The sequence below is a fragment of the Takifugu rubripes genome, chromosome 17 (genome assembly GCF_901000725.2).
Source record: "Takifugu rubripes chromosome 17, fTakRub1.2, whole genome shotgun sequence".
Taxonomy (NCBI): Eukaryota; Metazoa; Chordata; class Actinopteri; order Tetraodontiformes; family Tetraodontidae; genus Takifugu; species Takifugu rubripes.
Genome location: NC_042301.1, coordinates 6,368,317 through 6,389,553, shown reverse-complemented (window position 1 = coordinate 6,389,553; position 21,237 = coordinate 6,368,317). Strand labels below are relative to the sequence as shown.

Genomic DNA, 21,237 nt, shown 5'->3' with positions numbered 1-21,237 from the left:
AAAACATATTAATAGAATTAACAGGCATTAGAAGTCAGTGTAGACAGTGTCCAGAGTTAATTATTTTACTAGAAATACCAGCAGGTCGATTCATGGAAGATGAGGAGAATCTGAAAGTATTATCGAGGATAAAGAATCAGCCGACCACTTTCAGCTAGAGATAAAATGATCCTATCTTGGATATTTTAAATGCAGATTTGATGCATTTTTCTGATGTTTCAAACTGTTTCTGTGCAGTTGGCAGCAGTGATGAAAACACAAACTGAAAAATAGGAATATATAATGTCTTCAGAAGCTCCGCAGTAGCTTCAGCCTGTGCTCCCGTTCCATCATCCCTCCTTTCTTCTCTGTAAACCTGAAGACCTCTGGATGGTTCAAGTCGGAATTCCAACCAATGATGGTGCCGACCTGATAACTGATCTCAAGGTGATAAGTCATTGTTGGTTGTTCCAGAAACTGATATTTAGACTTTATTGTGGGTACATATATATATTGTGCATACGCACACGCAGAACAGGTTTGGTGTACTGCACCACAACATGCCACAACATGATCTCGATCTAACCTGAGGAGTTGTTCCTGGAGAGAAACACACACCTGAGTTTTAAACACTGTGTTCTGTCTATTTCCAGACGTTTCAGTCCTCATAGCTAGACGGCGACAGCGAAGATGACTGACATGTTTATACAGGAGCTGCTGAGCTCGGTTCCATCATTAAGAGTCTGAATGTTTATATGTCTGGAAACACATAGCAGAAAAGGCTTCACATGCTCTCAGTACAAAATCTTCTATTTAGTTTATGCTCATCAACAGCAACAAAATAAACACAGTCAAGGGTTCGATTGTGTTTCAGACAGTTTTACGCCGACATTCAGGCCGAACAGAGTGGATTTAGTGCATTGGGCTTTTCTTTTTACAGATGCTTTACCTCGATTATCTGTGGAAATCTACAGTGGGATAGAAGAACCCGCTCAAATCTGACTTCTGAATGCTGCCACTCATTTATTTACAATAATTATAAAAAGTTGGATACTATTGTAGCTTTACCCATCTGTTCAGGTTCTCTTTGGAAATACCTTTATCTTGTATTTTTACAAAGCTAATTCATTTCTCTCTCTTACACACACACACACACATACACACACACACACACGTAATGTGTAAATAACAATTCTGTTATACAGTTGATCAGTACAACGGTGCTACAGTTGGTGACTATCTGTCTTTGTGTCCACCTTTGTTCAAGAGCTACTTTTTTCATAAAATTTTCTTTCTAGGTGGGAAGGGGATAAAAGTCTCCAACCTTTCCAAGCTGGCTGCTGCTCTGTTCAGACTGTGCATTGAGAAGATTCCCAGACGCAGTTATGAGGCAGGCGGGAAAGTCAGAGAGCGGTGATGAGAGTCCACTGTCATCTTTGCCCTCTTCTCCTTCTGCTGTTAGTTTATGTCTTTCAGAGGTTGAGGGGAGTGTGTGTCCATCTGAGCTGGTTTGAATGTTGAGCTTAGCAAGGATCTGCTGAAGGCGTGCAACAGTGTCTACCAACTGGTTCTTCTCCAGCTCCAGTGTGGAAACCTGCTCCTTCAACAGCCTCTCAGACTGGACCAAACTCTCTAGTTGTTGCTCCAGGCTGGAGACACGAACATGTGACACCTGAGCAGAGGATGAAATTAAGCTGAAAAGAATGTAACCTGAGCCAATTTGCATGCTCCTGAGTTTCTGTGTGTTTTTACCTGCAGCTCCTCCATCAGCTCAGAATTCTGCTGCTGGAGACTCTGATAGACTTTCTCCAGGTGTGCAGATCGCTGGTCTGAGGGTGCGTGGAGCTCATCATTAAGGACCTGGTACTCTACCTCATAAGCTTGGAGCTGCTTGGTCAGATCCATCTCACAAACCTAAATCAAAACAACCCTTTTAACGTTTCAAATACCTCTTCAACCACACAATGCACGGGAGGTGCACAGAACATCAATAACAATGTAGTGAAATCAGCACTTAGCTGCTGCGACAACGATGAGAGCGGCAATATTCACAAAGCTTTGTGTAACATCCAAGTAAATGATAATAAACATCTTGTAGAACATCTTCATCATTGCATACCCAACTTATCAACACACTGAGGAGACTGTGAGGGAAGGTACAGACAGCTCCAGTAGGATTTATTGACCCCTGCCCGAACACACTGGTAATAACTCCTGGCTCTTATCTACATACAGCGGTGCGTTTGTTTTCCTCCACAAATACTGATGCATTAAGTCAAAGGATGAGTTCTTTTACCCAAACTCCACCCGCCAGCTGTTAATAGAAGAGGTTGTGGTTCACTTTGATCACATCTGGCACTAGAGCAGAACGTCACTCCATTTACTTTCTGCCTGGTGTAAATCATACTGGTACTTTTCCAGTGGGATGATCTGATTATTTTGCTGACTTTGTATTAGTAGGTTCATCATTTCTTTCACTGCAGTCTGGATTCAGTGATGGAACGTTTAATAATCTTATATAATTTAATCCTTTGGGTCAATCTGTGGGTTTAAGAACAAAGGAGGATGGTCACCTGGTTGACAGTTTTCTCCATCTGCACTAGACCGAGGTTGGGAAGCTCGGTCTTGATGACATCGACTATGGACTCCAGACTGTCATGCTGCATGATCAGAAGCTTGTGGCTTCCCAGCAGACTCAAGCCCACCTTAAAGATGACCTCTGGCCCTTGTAGGAACAACATATCTAGAAGAAGACTAAAAGGTTAGACTGAAATAAAGACTGATGGAGAAAACCGCGCACGTACAACCCAAAAGGTCAAGTGTTTATTCTGTGTACAACCTGATAATGGCAAATTAATGACAGTAGCTTTATATTACAGCTTACTCTTGTTAAGTGAGATTTAAGAGATAATAGATGCTTTGATGTCAGTCAAAAGGTTAAAGCAAACACCAGCGGAGGTCAGAGGGAATGTGGAGAGGTGGGGTAGGTGTGTTTGTGTGTGTACTTTGAATGCATCAGGGTGGAGTAAGGGTTAAACAGGATTGCATGAGATCATAGAGTAGATTAAGAGATGGGAGTGGAGTTCTGGAGCGTGACATGCTGTTGAATATCAAAAGATCAGAGTGCTGTTACGACGCATGCACACGTAAAAACACACAGAGCTATGCCCAGGTGAGCTCAAGGAGCCAAACAGTCTGGTTCACCAACCAACCTTTGCTGTGTGTGAAATTAGAATGAATTAGGAGCACAGACCTGTGGTGACATTTACAACGCTGATAAAAGAACCAAAAGCCTCTAAGTGGAGTACAAACATTTTTTAAACACACATTTCTTTACACCCTCCCATTTCCTTCAAACCTACCAAAGACTCTGGCAACAAAGCCTAGGGGGTACTGTGAGGCGAAGTTGGTGAGGAACCAGGGGGGGGCGTATAAGCTGGGGGCAATATCCTGCTGCTCCAGGTGACATTGCAGGTCCTTGTGGTAGTCATGGAGCAGCCTTGACAGCTGATACATCTGAATCTGTTGACAAAAAACATGTCTTATTGATTCCTAAATGCTAAGGGAACATATGACGGCACGTTGACCCTGAGGAATAAAGTCATAACCTGGATGCTATAAAAACTGCAGCAGCAGCATATCGCTGCAAAATAACCTGATCTATAGTTTAAATATTTATTATATAGATAGTTACAATCCCTTTTCTCTGTCTTTGTGCATGTGCTTGTATTCACATTACCTGCACAGCAGTCATGCTAGGCTTGTATTGTTGGCGGAGCCCCAAGACAAACATGAGAAACTTGAGCATGTTGAAGGCGTCTTCCTCCTCCAAGTGTAACAGCAGCACTCCAGTAACAAAGCACAGGCCCTGGCAGTAGCCCACCTACAGCAACAAAAACAAACCCAATATGTGCACCACAGAAAGAGATGAAAGATCTCTTTAGTCTATAGAGTGTCTGTCTAAAGTCAGATACCTCAGGGTCCAGCACAGAGTACGCGCTCAGGACATTATACAGGGACAGTTGTCCTGGTCCCATCGATTCTTCGAAATATGGATGAGTGGGAAAAGTGCGACCTAGAAAAGACCAAATCAAACCATAATGCAACGCATCTGGTTAGATTTAACGCACCATATTTTAACAGACTTTGGACCAATCAGTCGTTAGTTAAGCTATTTGAATTTTTTAGCAAATCCCAGCAAACATTTTTCCTCAGGAAATCCGTCATGCTGTAATCCTCCACTAGATTAAAACAACAAAAAAAAAAAGATAAACAGCGTGGAAAAACCACAGCTTTGCCCTGGGACCTGATTTCCAGCAGACACACACTATGAATTTAGTTTTTAACTGGGGGCACAAACGTATCATGCAAGGCAATACTTCAGGCTTGGCAAACACGCCATTTATCTAACTGACATCTGAAAATACAAGAAGGAAAATAGTTTCTACGGTAAGACTCTTGGTGTGAAACCTGTGTTTGAACATGCTGCAACTCTGCCTTCACCCCTCTGATGGGGTTCACCAAAAGCAGCAGATGGGCCAACATATTTCAAAGCAACATGCTTACAAACATAGAATCACCACGCACACCCACACGCACAGCTTTAGCCAAGAAGCTTCATTTGCATCTGCTAAAGGATGACATGTTCTTTTTGACCTATACATGACAACATAATAACCTTGTAAATGTAGACAGGCTCATAATTGTCATGGGTGTGAGTGTATTTGCGTGTTTTGGTGCATATGGAATGTGCTGTGGGGGCTTCATGTTTAGTGTAGACACACCTGCCTGAAAGAATGACTGAAACTGGTTGTACGCTGTGTTGGGGCAGCACTTATAAGTGTTGGTGAATGTTCTGTCATCCAGCTTAAAGAACTCATCTCTTCAGCTTGAAATATTTCACATGAATGTTCTTGTGGCTTCTGGAAGACATTTCTCCTCATATCTATAGCTTAGTTAGAACTGAAGAAGACTGTGGGGTGAGGCGGAATGTCTTGAACAAAGTCCAAGTGAGATATTTCAAGCTGAAACGAAGAGTAACTCGGAATTACGAACCTGGCCGTAGCCTTTTATGACAGGGCCTTGCTCAGTTAGCATGGGTCCTAAAGTCTTTCAAGGTTAAAAGACAACACTGTGCCAAGAGTCGCATAAAGAAGACTGAACAGTAAAGGGATGTGGGTGCTGCTGGGTGGGGTGTAGGTGCTGCAGGCTTGTGTGTAGGCAGAACATGAGAGGGTGGGGGTGCTAATGTGTGTGTAGTGCATGTGTGAGGTACCTAGATCAATGAGGATGGCATGCTGCTCTGAAGAGACCTGTTTCAGCAGCTCCTTGTATGCAGTATTATCAGGAGGTGGTTGGGATGAAACTGTCTGCCTGAGTAAGTGCTGCTCTGACAGAAACTTCCAGACTTCTCCTCGATGTTGCTTTGGGACACCTGTTTGAGATAACAGCAGTATAATGAAGGAGGAGGAAGAGCACAATAGCTGCCTGCACAGACAGCTGTATATAAGCTGCCACTTACATGAGACAGCAGCATTCTTGTGATGATTGAGGACAAACTTTTATAGTAGCCGTGTAGTTAGACTGAGTCAGCCAGCAAATAGGTCCCGTCACGTTTAGCAGTTTATTGATTAATTTAACGTAAATAACAAAGTCAAACTGAGTTGATATTAAAATGAAAAACCTTAACTGTCAACACACTGTATTTATATAATTACATTTCAGTGATGACAGTAGAGGAGACGATAAAGAGGAGGATTCACATCTAAAACTCTTTCATTTCCTGCTGACAATTGTTAATGATGGAAGTGGATTCTGCCCCGGTGCATTGGTGTAAGTGGATTTTTACCCTGTGCCAGAGCGGCGTGGATGATCTCCATGTCCACTTTGACCTTTGGCCTGTCAGGAGTTGCAAGCATCTTCTCCCAGACAAGAGTGACCTCTTTAAGACAGGGTGTGATTTCATCATAGTCCAGCTTCAGTCGCTTGTTTTGGAGATTGTTCTCAGATGCTGCGACAGTGTTGACACAAAGGCAGAACAGTTCAGTCACACCAGCATTCTCAAGTATGATGGCATAACTGCTATGGTTTGATCTTAAAAAAATATCTGCCCATCATTTGGTGCTATTTTTTACGAATCGAGTTAAGAACTGATGTTAAAATAGATTTAGATGGTGTACAAAAGCAGCTCATTATTTGCTTGATATTCCTGTATTTGCTGTCATTGAAATACGCATGATAACCACAGTGATTCATGGAGCCACACACACACACACACACGCACACACACACGCACACACACACACACACAGAGGACTGTATTTCTGTGAAATTCACAACAACACATTGACACCCGCAAATGAAGGTGAGGGCCCACCCAGTTCCCTCTCGGCTCTGACACCACCCTTCCTCTGCTAAACCACCCCAATCTAGCACTTAAATTCATCTTCTCATTCAATTCCACATTTGTCTATCACCCTCACTGCATCTTCCCTCCCTCCCTGCCCTAAAGGACAACCCCACCCTTTCCGCTCATGTGTGGTATCCACCCAATGTCCAGCTGCAGCTTGGCAGAGCTTAAGGGAGTGACATCACTATGGCGGGAAAGGAAACAGACAACGGCTATTTCCTGCTCTAACCTGCTCTCAGGCTTCCAGGAGCAAAAGAAAAAAGGACAACTGAAGCTCTGCGTAAACAGCAGGACAGATCTGGTGAACCAACAAACAATATGAAAATCCAGGGCAAAAAATCTGAATTAAACTCTGACAACTAAAGCTTTTGGGGTCTAGTTTTAGCTTCTTGTTTGTTACCTGATTGCTGAGAACTTATATCATTTTGAAGAATACCAAAGCCTCAATTGGTGTCTGAAAATCTGCCTGCAACCCAGCTGGGCTCAGTCTTATCAGTGTCCAACTTGCAACTGCTCAGGTTTTGACCGCTCGGTAAACAAGCTGTTGACGAGGACAAGATTGGCTCCCCCACCTCGAAACTGGCAGACACACCTTTTACAGCGGTGCTGCGAGTGAGTGATAGCCAGACAGAAATAAGGGCTGGCAGTGAGCATGCAGACAAATAACCCATAAAAACACAGTTAAAGGCAGTTAAGCTCAAATGGCCGTCACACATCACGTATGGTGTGTACATTAAATAGCAGGAGAATTCAAGTCTTTCTGAACAGAAATGGGTCAGAGTCTACCATTATTATTGACTTACGTAAACACTGACCCACATTCTGTGATGGGGTAATGTGTGGAGGGCGTTTAAATAAATGCTCTGTATAAAGAGCAGGTTAGGTGTGGTACATCCCTGGGTTTGTGTCCTTACATGCCAACTGGGTCAGAACAGAAATGGTGCACTTGGCACTGATAAAATACACCTCAGCCAATATCAGTGCACATGTACACACAGGCACAGGCACACACACACAAACACGTACTTGCTTTAATGCTAACAAAATGAATTTTGTACGGATGAGAAATACTTTGACTCGAGCTGTCATGTATGCTCAGTTGTGTTTTTCTCCACCTGCTCTCATTTATCTCACCTTTTAGCTTCAGGTTTTCCTTCTCCATCCTCTGCAGGAGAATCTGCTGCTTGATGGCTGTTCTCCAGAGCTCTCTCAGCTCATCTTTGCTCCTGTTAAGTTTCTTTTCCTGTACGTTTCCTACCTGTCTCCCATCTGGAGTGTTGACACAATCTGCAAGACACATCAGACAGTGATAAATTTGATTAATTTACTTTTTTACTCTGATTTTACTGTTCAAAACAACAGAACATAATGGAAAAAAGAAAAAACATTTATCATAAAATATAAGCAATCTTTACTTCATGATATATACACAAGCGCTCCTCTGAATATTGAACCTATTTTATAATGCATATACATAACTTCTTTGTTTAAATCCACTTATCACATTGTGTTATTGTGTCCCTTAGATACAAAATAAAAATAAATAAGTAAAATATAATTGGCACAGTCAACACATGCAGCAGAAAGAAAGTGTTTATATGACTCCACCCCAAAGTACAGGGTGGATCCAAACCTCAAAACAGTGTGTTGTTTAAAGGGAGGACAAAACAACAATCCAGATAGCACTTACGCTTTTTACCAGATGAAAATGCACAGCCACACACGTGCACACAGGCTGGTGCAATCACTTAATTTAGATGAGGCGAGCACCTACGCAGGCCTCTGACTTTGAGTGTCAGGAACATTTAGTCAATATTGACATTTTGCCACTTTAGGTAGAAACAAACAAATTTACATTTGTCTTTGTGTGACAGACTGTAAACCTAATTCGAGACAACACTGAGGAGTTAGTTTCTAGGTGTGAAAAATTCATGCCAACGCACATACTGGCAACAAAGCGGCACGCAAACATGCCCTTGTGGACAGAACAAGTCTCTGTTACACACAACACATCTGAACTGAGTCAACAAGACTGGCGCTCTCCTTTGGCGAGCTCTTTGTGTAGACTGTCAACACGACCTTGAGACATAGCCACCCCCACCGCAGCACACGCACGCACGCACACACACACAGACACACCCATAACCTCATGTAGGGAAGCACATTCATAAATACACACCCAACTCAACGAAAGTCACCGCTGTGTTCGGGTGGCACCAATGCACCACGCTGACAAGGCGAGAGCAGTTTGTCCTTTTAGAGCAACCATTTTAATACACATTTCATCAACTGTGGAAAATAGCTGTCACTTGATAGAAAACGTTACATCTTTAGACAGATGATTGGGTAGTCTGTCATTTAATATGTTTGATAAGCAAATATAAAAGCCTAAAAGTCCTCCATAAATCATAAATTGAGTATTGGAATGGTCATGTTTAAATAACACGACAAAACACCGTTTCTTCTTTTTGTTTGATTGGGTTTTACTTTTACTCGAGCAGTTTATTTATATACCATTCTTTAGAGATTTGCCTTTAAGCTACAGTGTGTCCAAGCCAACCATCTCAACTGTCAACACTTGTTCATCCGGCACCAGTTACATACAATTATCACAACTCACAATCTGAAGATGTGCGGCTACATGCGTGTGTCCCATGTCTGCACAGGCAGACAAAAGGGTGACTGATGTTTCAGTTATCTGGGGAATACTACTTACCTTCTTCATACACTTGAAATGTTTGAAAGAGCCATTACTCTTTAGGTGACCTACTGAGAAATATTGCTGCATTTCTAGTGTGAACAAGGTTTTTCATGTAAAATGAGAATGTGTTATAAGCTACATTTTTATGTATCTGTAGCTTAAAAACAGTGACCCCATATTTTGTATTTGACTCACTTATCTGGTTACAAAATGGTATCAGATTGACATTAATAGATTAGCAGAAGACTGTTCTTAGGAAATGTTAAGTATTAACTTCTGTATCTGCACAGCACCTAACTCATGCTCTTATACTTTTATTTTATCTTTCTGTATGAAACTAACCCCAAAGGCTGGCCATTTTCTGAAAGAGTGCCTGGTTAGGGAACATCCCAATACATTTTCATACCGATGTTTTCAGTGCTCTTTTGAGGTGTAGCGACCCGTAAGAAGATCTGCTGTCTCCATGAGTGGCTGTGACTGCGCAGAGGACTTTCATCCATCTCAAAGGTCGAGCTTGGATGGGACAGAGCAGCAGCAGCACTGAAAGATACACAAGTTCACACCCATTGCTGACACAGCATCTTAAAATCATATCCTGACCGACATATTATATTGATAAGGTAATTGACTGGAATTACACCGATCCCAAATAAATGTCTTTTTTCAGACTGTCTGTACCTGCACTGTGGCTCAGGAGATTCATTTTCTTGCACGGGGGCCAAAAATTGAAATTTCAGGAAATTGGGGACAGATGAAGAAGAGCGCAGACGAGCACGTAGACCATCCAAAGGTCTTTGATATAGAGGAAGAGGTATAAAACAAAGGAGGAACAAAACAAACTTGGGATGTAAATTAAGAATTAATGTGGCCCCATTCAGACAGACTTTTTGATTTTAAGCAATGAGCTTGTGGTGAAGAGACATAGCTTGGATCACATTTTAAATTGGCAACCATGACTGACAACATTCCTCTGTTTGAATGGGGCCTTAAAGGATCAGAACAATGTATACAATGTACACACTGTGACAGTAGACAAAGGAGCTGCATGGGATAAAGCGCCAGGTAGAGGCAATGCAGGATTCTCACCTTCGTTTCATAAGACGAGCTCCAGAGGAAGGAGAAAAAGGGGGAGCAGAAGGGGGAGAAGGAGGGACAGGAGGAAGGGTGGAGTCAGCTGGAGCATGTCTGAGAAACAGTGGGAATTTAAAGTGAGAATAAGGAGAGAAAGAGAAAAGAGAAAAACAGAAGAAAACTACAAAGAGTGGAAATGCAAGAGATGAAATATAGAAACTCTCCAAACTAGAAACACAAACTACTGCTCTATTGTTTTGAATTGATATTCTGCTCTACCTATTGCTCATCCACATAAAGATAACAGCACCAGTCACATGAAGCAAGTTATTAGAAGTGATACAGCGACCTCTACCGACAACACGGGGTTAATGCATCTCAGAAGAGCGCGACCAACCGGAGGATTCTCACCAACAACCTCAAACCCTTTCTTCACTATTTTTGATTAGAGGTAACGTGGCTTAACAGCAGACACAAAAAACCAACAAACAACATCACAACAGTGACAAAATTGGATCTTCAGATGGAACTCAAGATGAAAGAAGACTGAAAGTATAATTTTTCTTAACCTTTCTAATCAGCACCAGCAGTCCTTTAAACATACTTGTAAAAACACATGGAGACGGACAAACAATTAAAGATTGACCCTTACTTGCTCTGATGTGGAGTGTCAGAACTGAGGGAGTAGTGACGACTCAACTTTGAGGTGTCAGATGCGGCCACCTTCTGTGTTTTCAGCGTGTACTCTAGAGAATGCTCTGCTGACTGTGGAGTGGGTGAGTGGCTAAAGGTGTTGGCCCGGCGACGGACGCCCTGTAGTTCAGCATCCCCTTGTTTAGAGAAGGTGTATGTTGCGAGTGCTGAAGGGGGGTCAAGATGCTTTAGGTCTCCTGAAGACCACTGAGGCCTGCAAGCACATAGACATACAGTTCTTGTATAGTATACATTTCATATTCTTTGGAGGAATGCCTTTCTATATGTGTCCTTCATAATAACATCTTGTCAATCTTTGGAAGGATACAGTTGCACTGACCTTAGTTACTGTGACCATTGTTGTGATCATAACAGGGCTTGGCAAGTGGGTGTATATACTTTAATTCTGTTACCTTAGTGGGCTGTTGGAAGCAGGCAAAGGGTCATCAAAACATGGCTGTTCCTGGCTGCTGTACACTGTATCAAATGAAGCACCACTGCCACTTCCTGAGCTGAGGTTTGTCTGGGTTCTCGCCCTGTTGCCCCCCTGTAAATAAAAATGAAATATCACTAATGAGACCTGAACATTTTCTAATATATAAAAGGGACATTTTTTGGAAGGACTGATGAGCATCCATAAAACAATGCAGTGTTTTTATACCTTCCATATCCCCTCCAGCGACTCGGTGAGGGAACGCTTGGCTCTGCTCTTCAACTGCCCAAGTTTCTGCTGACTGCTGCTGTGATGTGCCTCCAGATTGGTTGGAGCTGCTTTCTCACATATCTTCACAAGGTGGTTAGTAAAGGAAACGGGAGTGAGGAGGGGTAGAGCAATAACTACAGCTGGTGAGTGTGCATAAGTGAATGTTACCTCTTCGCTGTTTTGAGTTACTGAATGCTGATGGTTACTCTGCTTTTTCTCATACAATCTTCTCAAAGAGGCCATGACTAGCTCATTTTCTTCCTTATCACTCTTGGGACAAGATCTCTGAAATGCAAAACACAAATGTTTGAAAGTAATTGCTATTTCACCAAGCTTTAAGTAAGGCTGTGAGATGAATATGGCATGTTGAATCTGATTTTTTATCTGATCTGTGGCTACTTGACGATAGAGAAAGATCCTCACTTTCCTTTAGAACACACCACGTACCATAGCAACTTCAAAAACTGATGCTTGTTCCTGGTTGTCCAGACTGGCTGAGTGTTTCTGAAGCTCAAGCTTGGTATCAAATGGGGACAGACCTATAAAAATAAACAGTGAAAAGCAGACTAGTCTCAGTTCATATGCATCTATAAGGTGCACATTATTTGTGTTAATACTGCCAGGCAAAAGAACGCGCATGACACACACTGTCGGTTAAGGGACAATACTGCCCCCTGCTGGACAACAGTAAATTTAGACAAGTAGCCGTAACTGCGAGAATAATCAAGGTTTCTTTTTTGTTTGAAAGACAATGTGAAAATTTTATTGCAAAGCATGAACCGATTTGAGTTTTCTCAAATGAGGCATAACACAGTGCAGAAACAGTTTCCCACCTTCAATTCTTTCACAGAGTCTGTGGAATTGCATCAAAGGGCAGGCATCACACTGCTGCCACTGGGGATTTGATTTTTTCCACTCGACTGCCCTGGAAAATGCTTGCTTTAAGGTCAGCATGATCTCATCTACCTGCAAAAAAAAAAAAAAAACCTTCAGTGCACAGCCTTTCAATAGCAGGTCTCAAGAATTTCAATAAAGAGGAAAATCTAATCATAATAGTCTGATGAGCAAGATAATTGATACTTCCTCATGATGTTCTTGATGTCTTACCAGTGATTCACTGGCACACTGAAAAACATAACAAACAAAATGGCAGTTCCCTTCTTCCGCTGTCTCCCTGCAAATGAAGCCAAAATGATCCACGTGATGAATACCCTGAAAAGAAAGGCATGTTTTTGTGACTCAGGTTACATTTAATGAGCAGACCAAGACTGATTGGCTTATTATGTGTATGAAATATCAAACTTCACACCTGTGAGCAGAAGGAGATTTCTCTGAAACTCTTTTCCATTGAAGTTTTCTTGGTTTCTGGACTAACCAACAAAATCTGAGACTCGGTGACCTTAAACGGCAAACAACAAATTAAACCACAAATGATAATCACAGTTTGTGTGATTCCTTACATTTCAGGAATGTAGTGAGTGATGTGACCACAGCTACCACTGATTGTGTCATTCTGTCCAGCCAGAGCAGAGGGTCCAGCTATCCTGTGCATCAATAACATGTTTAGCTTGAGTGATTCGTGCACCACTCATCACTGTTTCCTGTCCAAAGGACAAACAGGAAATCTGCTGGCGGGAGTAGATTGAGGTCAAATAAAGGCTGTGTGCAGCTCCTGTCTGCATTTGCTGAGACAAGGGAATATGTATTTTCCTCATCTCCTAATTTTGACTTTTGGAGTTCTGTTTCATCTAGAGAAAATGCAGAACTGCAATTCTGAAAACGTTACCTACCCTATCTGCCCTCTCATCCAGAAACTACCCTGTCTCAATTCAAGCAACACTCAAACATCGTAAATCTATGTTTTGCCTTGTTTCAGCATATCAAATACATTTTTTATGTCTTGGACCGCTGAACATGTAGATTTTTTTTATTGGAATCCTTCCCTAATAGAAACACAGATGCATACTGGAAAAACAGCCACATGTGTACGAGTCAGTCTGGGGAAACAGTCAGTGGTTTGTTCTGAGGGGTTGTTCCCATCAAACTTTGACTTAAAGTTTTTTGAAAACAAACTCAGGCAACATGTACTAAAATTTGTAGAAATGAAGAGGAATTTAGGCCCTTTACTGGGAGGTAAACCTGAGGAGAAAACCTAATCCTACCTATATTTACAATGTTTTTAAAAGGAAAATACATTTATATAATGTGAATTTATATTCTATATATACATGCACACTATAATATCTTTACAATAATTTCTTGATTATTAAAGATCTGTGACAGTAGTGTATGTGCACGTGAGTATGTTTAGAGCATTACCATAAATAGCATGTTGCTGTTCTGCTGTTGACTCGTGGGTTGGACTCCCGTCAGGTGGAGGTGTGACTCAGTAGTGATGGCCTGACAGATCTCCGGCGAGAGTCCATTCTCATCCAAGGCCTGCAGACATGGAAAGCTTGGGGCTCTTTTAAATAGGACAGGATGCTTCCCAGTGGTTGGGCTTCCTGTAGAACCATCATGAACATCTATGCTCTTAAGTCCATTAGCTGGCACGACAAGTGTCTTCAGCCCATCTCTCAAACCTAAAGTGTCTCCTTCCCTCAAGCTCACTACTGAGTTCTGCAATTGACTAAACTTCACAATGCACTCGTCAATCAGAGCAGGGGGGGCATTCTTGTGTGGGACGGTCACCCGGCCACAGAACAGCACCTCAAACCTTTTGGCAAAGTTTGTGGAAAACAAGAGATCGGAATCCACTGTGGTGGGAATTGTGGAGAGAGAGGAACCACCAGTCTCAGAAGAACCGCTGCCTCCGCTGGGCAATTTGCTGACATTATCGTTGCGAGCTGAGCTCTTCCCAGCTTTTCTTAACACACTGATGATCTCCGGTACCTGTGGAATTAGCAAAAACAGAGGAAAAAGGTGGAACCACTGGAGAAAAGATTAATCTGCAAATAAAGTTTGAGAGATTGAGAAAAAGGATTCCAGGTTGGCAAACTATTCAACTATCTGATTCCCTTCCAAATGTGTGTCCAATGCATTCCTGCTTATTTGATTTCCAATCATTTGTTTTACCTAACATACATAAAACGTGTCTAATATTCCAGAATAAGGTGTGCCTCATTAACAAAGAATGTTGCTGTGTCAGAACAATTCTTTTTTAAAAAGGATTCCATGTTGGGACGTTTGAAGCCAGCCGCACAGTTGACTCACAGCTTTAAATGATACCCCCCTTGAGTGAAAAGCACTTCTTCATAATGGATGTCAGTGGATTTTTATCTATGACAGGAACTTGTTCTTGCGGACAAGATATGTGGGCAGGTTTTGAGCCTGTGTTAGGCTGTCTGGTTAAAAAGGAAGAACTCTTAAACTGAGGAGGTAAACTTTAAGTAAGGACAGGATTTGTTCCACCCCAGCACCCCTACCAAGAGATAATGATATAAGGTGATGGATCGAAGGTTCAGTATCAAAGATTCAAATGTTTTGTGTGAACTGTAAACCTTTTTATTTGTGACCAGTTTAGAAAGAGTACCATAAGCTGCTACTGGGACCGGTAGGTAGGATTAGCTTTATTAGCTTTGCGCAAGATTCCCCTCAGGTCTGTCCAACCAAGTCTATGTTTTGTTTTTTATATGACTGTACAGCAGTGGCCTTTGGTAATTGTATCGTGAGTCATAAACATACATGCAGAGGCAGAACATGTGCCCATCACAAGCTGTTTGCTCACATTGGTCACAAAAGAGGAAGTAGATGAGCAAAGCAGGAGTGGTGGTTGAGCCACAGTAGTGATGTCATTGATGCCCAAGCAGCTACCATCTTAAACACGCTTCCAGACAGGTCCTGCTGTGCCGTGCACAGACATGACATGCGTTCATTCCTGTTACATCAAAACATCACCTGCCTCTTATCACCTGCCTCTCACACAATGCAGAAATCCTATAGGTCCATCCCTCCCTCGATAAATGTAAATATATGTTGTAAATTATTTTGATATGAAGTATAAATGATAGTAGTAAAAAAGAAAAATTCCAGCTTCTGAATTTCTAAAATCCCCTGTATCCTCAGGCAACTCTTTAAATGCATAAAAGAGAATAAAGTACAATAGAAAAATAACATCACTTCCTGGACTTCAACTCTGAGCGACGTCATGATGTTACAATTTTAAAAGGACAGAATTTCAAACAGGAAGTGAGCTGGACCCAGGTAAAATAGCACCGCTTTTATACCCATGCCAGGAAAAAATGGAAGTCATGCCAGTGAACCTATAAAAATGATGAATTATAGAGAGAGTGATATAGACAATAGTATTCCACACCAACACTTATCACTCTACACCACCACAGTAGCCAAAAGTGAAAATATGCCACATTATCTCAAATTTCCTGCTTGTCTACATATTATGGATAAAAAGAAACACAGGCAGGAATGTCCCTGATAAACCCAGCCAGGGTCGAATCTCAGCCTGAAGAAAAGTCCTATTTTTGCACTTTCCACAGTCATGTGTCCAATATCTTCTGCCCTCTGGAGCTTAGCCAAGATTCACAATATGTGCAAAGTCCAGAAAGTATGCAACAAAAAACAGATTTACCAGAAAGGGAGGCGCCGAAGAGGATTTTCTTTAAAATGACACTGATGGGACCAACGGGAATGGGGCAGAGATGATCAGTCCGGCTGTGACATTAGGTAGGACACTTGCGGTGAACTGTATGGATTTGGACTGACCTCTTGGCCCAGAACAAACACATCAGGAGCGTTCACAGATAATCTCAACATTCTCAGGCACTCCAACATTCACAGATAGCATAATTCAATGAGCAAAACAAGATGAAGATATGAGGGAAAGGACTCCTGGTTACTGCACTGAGAACCAGCTGATTACATCTAGTTCACACAGGCCTGTTTTTACAGCACTCCAAGGATTGTGTCACATGAATCCGGAGAGGAAAAATCACGTGAGACCAAAGGATAAGACGACAGAAAAGGGGGATTCCAAATCCAAACAGTTGCAGCCTATGAAACATTGAGGTCATCAAAGATTAATGATATCATTATCTAATGATGGTTTTTGGGTATTCCCAACATCAAAATACTGCCCAGTCAGACTTGTTCTCATTCAGTTGGTGGTGTATTTCAACCTTCTCCACCTCCACAGACAGGAAGCGATAGTGTTTAAACCAGGTTCTCAGTGATGGACATCAGGACAAGATCGTGACTTACAAAGAGTGTTTCTAACAGCTGGGAAAAATGGGTTTTCATGTTTTCAGCTCCAGAAAAGCCAGTGGGGAGACAATCTGAGGCGTTACTAGAAAGAAGACTGATTGGGTGGCCTTCAAACTACATCCATTAATATATTAAAACACAACAGGACAGAACATGTGATTGACCACCTTTGTTGCAAAGATGAAGTCCAGGTAAAACTAACCATGCTTTTATCCCTTTAATCTCCAATAGCAGTAAATAAAGACGTGGTTTATGTAAATACAAACAAAAATAACTATATTTATAATACGTGTGGCGTTACTGACCCTCAACATTTAAAGCTTTACAGAAATATTAAGCATTCCTGGATGTTGCCCGGCCGTGACGTCATGACCAGTTATGGTCACGACGCCATAATAATAGTGACAATAACAGTTCACCAATAACCGATGAATGGAAGATAAATGGCGATCTTCGATTCCCCTCATTAGGCAGATCAGCCGCGCTTTATATTCACTTGTTATGTACACAAACACGTGAAAGTTAAGCTTAAAAAGTGGGGGGACAAGTGGAAAAATGAGTGGGGAAAAAATCCCATGAAGCTAAATTAAGAGCTAACTTTAGGGCTCGGTGCCTACCACGGTGACAGTGCGCTAACGTTAACTTCCCACTTAGCATGAGCCGAAACCTGAGCAAAACCGAACGACGGACCTTAACGCAACGCAAACTTACATATTTCGGCTCTTGTTTGGTGTTAAATAAATTGAATCGCTGAAATCGTGCTTTAATCCCATCCGCCATAAACCCAAGATAAAACACACGCCTTCAGCTCTGAAGGGTACTCTGCTCGCACTTCCAGATCACTTCATGGCAAAGTTCATTTTCCTCCTGAAAACCGACAAAATCTGTGGTGAAGTTAGGAAGTAGACGGCCACACAGAGAATGTCAAAATAAGATTATTACTACCTCTTTCCAATGAATTGACCTTGATATATGTCAGGTCGGCTTTTATTTTGAAGGGAAACGGGAGTTTTCCGGCTTTCCCGTAGCTACCCCGTGGACGGATCTAAATCCGCCAATGTGCTTGGAGGACACGGTGGATATACAGTAGTTCCTGTCCCAGCCCAGTCAAACTTTAGGCGCCAGACCTTTGGGTGGGTTTCACGTTACGGATGACTGGTTAAGAGTAGATCCCTCATCTCCTCGGATAGTCGCTTCAACATCATGTAAATGTTACTGTAACTATTATATCATATGTACAATATCCCGGGCATTCATTCCCGCGTGATAGGATCTGTTCTGGTAGCAGAGCAACCATCTTTATCAAAATCCACGCTCACATTACAAATTACACTATTAATAAGCTATATTATGGTTTAGTTTGAAAAAAAAAGAAGAAGCAGTAATTACTCATTTTACTACAATCTTGGATTTGCAAATTCTGAATGTAAATTAAAGCTGGAATGAGTAAATCACATGCTCATACTGTACAAGGGGAAAAATAGCTGAACAATGCAGGTTAGTTGTTGCAATCACAGAAAATAATTTCTCTTTGCGTTATTAAGTAATGGCAAATCTCCAAAACTGCTCACAGATTTTAAAAAGTGTTTACAATTGCAGATGTTTTTTGGCACTGTACTGCAGCCCCACAGTATTTTGGTTTATATCAGAATTAGTCCTCTCACATGATGTGTAGCTACAGTTCACGCCCTCTGGGATGGAAGAGGAATGTATCTTACAAACTCTAACAACATAAGTTTTGGTGTAGTGTTACACCGTGTGTTACACCGTGCGCTGAGCTCGGTGCGACAGAGCCAAAGCAACAGGTGCTCAGGCTGACGTCGCCACTTGGCCGAAGAGACAAGAACAAGCAACTCCACACACAATACAACAAACATGTCACAACAGTCAGTTATTGAAACTTTGCCAAAATCAGACCTAATGCCAGCAATGTGACATCATGGCTTATCTTTGTGCACATTTAGACGAGACATGTTTGTAGCAGGTTATCGCAGAACGCTGGCTGGAGGCCCCTGTTTGTTACATGAGCCCAGAGCCATCATGCTTTGTCTCCTCTCCCTCTGAACCCTTTGGTATGGAGAGCATGGCACGCATTGAAGATGCGATCAAATGTCCCCGGCTTGGCCCAGACACCAACTGTAGCTTTATGGTGCGCCGGGACTGTTGGCAGGGCCTGCAATGTGGAGCAGAGGTAAGAGCTTGAAGGGCGGAATGTGTTGATTGCCAGCATCTGTGGTCACGCTGTTTGCATCCTTGTTGTTGGAAAGAATGCGGTGTACGCTGACTTTCAATGTGCCAGTTTGTCACCCAGTTGTGTCCTAATGAATACAGATGCAGCCAAACTGAACGGGCAGATGACTGTAGCAGAGGAAATCTCAACTGCCTAGTGGTGGTGGTGGTGGGGGGGTCATTTAAATGTCTTGCTGCTCATGCTGATATTAATCAGGTTCTATGGAGAATATATCAACAGTCTATTATTATGTCTATTATTATGGTTGTGTGGCTGGAAGCTATTCGGCTGCATTTGGGTGAGGCAGGTATTTAATATTTTTTGATGAATGTCACCATTGTGAAATATTACTGGTACAAGAACACCCATCCAACCACCTGATTGGTTGGAACTCTTGGTTTAGAGAGCAGGTAGGTTCACAACCGTTTATGTAAATTTCTCAGTTTATGGACAGTAGCTGCCACCACAATTATTATTTTCTGCCCAAAGAATCACAAATACAACCTTTATGGACATTGATTTTGGCAGTTTTCTTCCAGAAAACTGATTCCATTTATAGGCTACCTTTTATTGCAGTGCAGGGTTATGAACAAATCCACACGCACACACACTAACCTTGGAGCTGTCCTGGCACCGGAAGACATAGCAGGCACAGTTGGCTGAGTCTCTGACCAGGCAGCCAAAGCTGCTGGGCTCCTGGCTGTTGTGAATGAGCTTAGTCACCTGGTGGGGTAAGCATTCGAACAGCAGCCTGTGTGTCAGAGGGTCCCACAGGAGTTCCTCTCCCAAAATGGACACGCATCGCACCCAAGACACTGACACACAGAGGAAAACTATCTGAGGTGAGGGCCCATGTTCCGCTGGTTTCTTCTCTGAATCTTGGGCCTTGCTGATCTCTGCCACCACCCAGGGGAGCATGGCCATTGTGGTCAGGTAGTGCACTGACAAAGAGCCAATCAGAGTCAATTTGTATCTCACCTCCACCACATCATTTTCCTCCTCCTCATTTTCTTGTGAAATTGCCTCCATTCTTCTCCTCATAGATGAGAGTTTGCAATAAAGCAATGAGGAGGAGGAGCGGCGTGAAATAGCTGAACATGAAGTTAAATTTGGATGGCGGTTGTCTGAGATTCTCTCTTTTTCTCCTCTTCTGGATTTGACTTCAAAATATAGCCCCTCCATAATGCTGCGCACCTCCACCTTTAGCTGCAAAATACTGAGCAAATGAAAGTCGGCAGAAGCAGAAAGAACGTTTAGGAAAAGTCAAATAAACAAAGATTTGAGCAAGAATTTTAATGGATTAAATGTGTGTGTGTTGTTTCCCTTGCTTTTTTCTTTAAATGGTGGGGAATGGCCTCAAGGACACAAACCCATGTCCGTCAGACTAACAGCCATGTTAATCGTTTGCTACATGGTTACATGATTATTGTTACAATCATCATACAATCAAGTGGATTATTAAATAAACATTGTTTATTCGTGAGTCAAAGATCATCTGATGCCACCAGAACGTTGTCAATGACGTCAGCTTACGTACCTGACATCCGAGTGTAAATGCTGAAATTTAAACGTGCTGGAAGTAAGAACAAGCACAGATGTCCGCGCCACATCCCAGGAAATAAGAGTGAGCCTTTCATGTCAGGGAGCGCAGCCGCACACGGAGTTCAAACAGGTCACTGTTTTCTGCGCAATGAAAAAGTTCATTTTACGCACAGGACTGCGCCAAGCGGCACGACGCGAATATCAGTCATCCTGTATTGACTTCTTTTCGTCCTTCTCGTCCCATTGGCTCTTAAATCTGATCGTATACAACGTGCGCCCCGGACGCACGCACGCACAAACGGCTACGGCAACACAAAAACACACGCAGCCTGTGCGGTATTCGAGTTATATATAGAAGAGGGGGCAGTCGTGAGACTGCTACACTCGGTTCAGTTCTATACTCAGACAGGGGGGTGACAAGTGCACGATCCGTGCGTGCGCTGCTGGAGGATGCAGGGCGCGCGTCCAAATCCTAAGACGACACAGACGCAGCTATTTATTTATTTGCTTGATTTTTTATTTTATTTTATTTTTTTGGGGGGGGGGATGTTGATACCTCGCAAATCGTGAAGCAGCCAGTTAAGCATTAACACAGTTTAAATGGCCAGAGAGAATAACATTTGCTCCATTACAAGGTCACAATGAGGACTGTTGTGTTAGAATGTTGTTGCGACCTTGGGGTCTTATCA

General features: G+C 42.4%; 1 protein-coding gene across 5 annotated transcripts; it reads right to left on the bottom strand.

Moving 5' to 3' along the window:
- Window positions 1-440: 440 nt before the first annotated feature.
- Window positions 441-21,192, bottom strand: tbc1d1 (TBC1 (tre-2/USP6, BUB2, cdc16) domain family, member 1). Of its 5 annotated transcripts, none has more exons than XM_029851527.1 (23): window positions 20,544-21,192; window positions 19,622-20,413; window positions 13,876-14,448; window positions 12,866-12,955; window positions 12,664-12,768; window positions 12,390-12,522; window positions 12,004-12,095; window positions 11,725-11,841; window positions 11,515-11,637; window positions 11,267-11,400; window positions 10,813-11,067; window positions 10,176-10,274; window positions 9,768-9,881; window positions 9,496-9,629; window positions 7,523-7,675; window positions 5,828-5,989; window positions 5,255-5,413; window positions 3,954-4,054; window positions 3,719-3,862; window positions 3,342-3,501; window positions 2,553-2,722; window positions 1,732-1,893; window positions 441-1,651 (listed from the first exon to the last, which is right to left on the bottom strand). In XM_029851527.1, exons 2-23 carry the CDS (start codon window positions 20,186-20,188, stop codon window positions 1,274-1,276), a joined length of 4,125 nt encoding a protein of 1,374 aa, XP_029707387.1. In that variant the 5' UTR covers window positions 20,189-20,413; window positions 20,544-21,192; the 3' UTR covers window positions 441-1,273. The 5 variants fall into 5 exon arrangements, with proteins under 5 accessions (XP_029707387.1, XP_029707388.1, XP_029707391.1 ...); XM_029851528.1 differs by having other exon boundaries at window positions 19,622-20,222; XM_029851531.1 differs by lacking the exons at window positions 19,622-20,413; window positions 20,544-21,192 and adding an exon at window positions 17,488-17,676.
- Window positions 21,193-21,237: the final 45 nt, after the last annotated feature.

Bases quoted from the DNA above. Each gene is read 5' to 3' on its own strand.
- tbc1d1 (XM_029851527.1), bottom strand. From the start codon at position 20,188: ATGGAGGGGCTATATTTTGAAGTCAAATCCAGAAGAGGAGAAAAAGAG. The intron at 12,523-12,663 runs GTAAGACATCAA...TTTTTTTTGCAG, and splicing joins AGTGTGCCAGTGAATCACTG to GTAGATGAGATCATGCTGAC. The intron at 5,414-5,827 runs GTAAAAATCCAC...TATCTCAAACAG, and splicing joins CCACGCCGCTCTGGCACAGG to GTGTCCCAAAGCAACATCGA.